Genomic DNA, 1,910 nt, shown 5'->3' on the forward strand with positions numbered 1-1,910 from the left:
AGTGTGTGTATGTATATATATTGATATATATATATACATATACATATATATATGGGCGTTGATACGGGTGCGTGCGGGTAGTATTCTGCATGTGTATGTGTGTATGTGTATTGTATCTATCACACTAATCTGTATCCCATTCGAAGCTCGTTTGTTTCAAGCAAATCTATAACTGCAGTTGCTTAATGTTTGAATGCTGGTCTAATTCACAGGGGTCTGCACTCAAGCACTTACAGGGTCTTCTTTTTTTTCGTTTTGCTCGCGTCCGGTGATTCACTTTTCGTATCTGCTTCTTTCTTATCAGAACACACTACTGATGTCGTGAAACTATGCGAGGCACATCTCAATACAGGGTGTTTAGCACCTTCAGGTACATGACTTTTTGCGCAGTATCTGAGACCCGCATTCTGGTACAGTTGCAGGTGATTACATTTGAATATCCTTCGCAACATTGTTGACTCGATCTCTAAAAGATCATTCGATAGGCTGGTTCACGTATTCACGTATTCTATTTTAGCTCACGTATAGTTGCCTCTCATTTATAAAAGCCACAGAATTCTTGTCTCACTACATATTTAGTCGTCTCAGACGTCTGTCACTCTGTCCTCTCTTTCTCGCTCAGAGACTCACTCTACCACTAATTATTTTTAAATACACACATAGTAGAGTGGAGAGGCCCCAGAAATTTGTTTTTGTTTTGTTTTTTTTGGCTTGGATTTGGCGAGCGAAAATGAAAAATCACAGGACATGGAGATGTTGAGAGACCAAGTCTTTACTAGAGGTACTACTAGGACCGAGAGTCCGAGACCCCCAAAAAAATGAAGACTTGATTCAGGCCTATACATGTCTTAGTCTGAATGTCACAGAATGTCGATTGGTGATAAATATGATAATATCGATTGGTGATAAATATGATATGTACGCGGAATGTGCATATGTAGCCACTCTTATGTAAATTGTACGATAGGTCCACTCTACAGTCCACGCTCTCAGTTGTCTGTACTCTGCAGTCATAGACGCAAAGCTGTAAACAATCACATCTGCAACTGAGTTGTTTGTACGTTCGACACGCACTGATGGATTGATTATGCAGCAAGCAGTCTCGCATACAACAGACTATATCAACTTGAGAACATACTCTTCTGAGTTTGTAGATATAGGTTTGCCCGAAGTCGACGACCCTTTACAACACAATGTCTCTGTGCAATCACAACACGATGCCCTTGTGGTGCTGTCTGAATCTACAGAGGAGGCAGATACAAACACCATTTCACCTATTCACAATACATGCTCTCTAATTACGAATAAAGTAGTACCGTTCAAACCGAACAAATCTACTAATATGCGTTCACCTGTGAACAACTCCGAGTACAATGCCGCTGCGACTTCTAAGGAGACGAGCAACAATACACACACAAGCGAAGGTACTGTGGCATTGAAGACCTTGAAGTCGTCTGATCCCTTTAGCAATGCAGACCATGAATTCCTTGAGGTAGCCCGCAGTGCACTCCTATGTTCGGCTGTACCTCCGATGAGCCAAGGCATCCACTACGATTTGACCGATGACTATGGACTAAGCACATTTTCTGAATACCATCTACCTAGACAACCGTCGCCATATATGCCTAGTGGTGTACGCAAGCCGACCCCAGCAAATACGCTGACCTATGGGCCGCAGATTCGACAAGGTATAAATTATGAGAATATACACCAAATATAATAGGTGTACTGGGTCGCCTTCGAATGAATAGTATGCATCGTCTCGACCTTTAAAAATGAGAGTGGACTTTTCACAAATCATTCATATTTCTCCACCGCATTCTGCATATTCGCATCGTTTCTTCATACAACACAAAATCACATATCATAATTATTGAGCATATACATGTATATGTATGTATTAGTGTAAT

The 1,910-nt window shown here is 41.1% G+C and overlaps 1 protein-coding gene across 1 annotated transcript; it reads left to right on the plus strand.

The window, feature by feature from the left end:
• Positions 1–923: 923 nt before the first annotated feature.
• On the plus strand, positions 924–1,688 carry SARC_15105 (hypothetical protein; the record flags this gene model as incomplete). The annotated part of the gene is made up of 1 exon (XM_014290768.1): positions 924–1,688. A coding segment is annotated over exon 1 (601 nt), but the record flags the coding sequence as incomplete, so codon positions are not given.
• Positions 1,689–1,910: the final 222 nt, after the last annotated feature.

The sequence above is a fragment of the Sphaeroforma arctica genome (genome assembly GCF_001186125.1).
Source record: "Sphaeroforma arctica JP610 unplaced genomic scaffold supercont1.5620, whole genome shotgun sequence".
Lineage (NCBI taxonomy): Eukaryota > Ichthyosporea > Ichthyophonida > Sphaeroforma > Sphaeroforma arctica.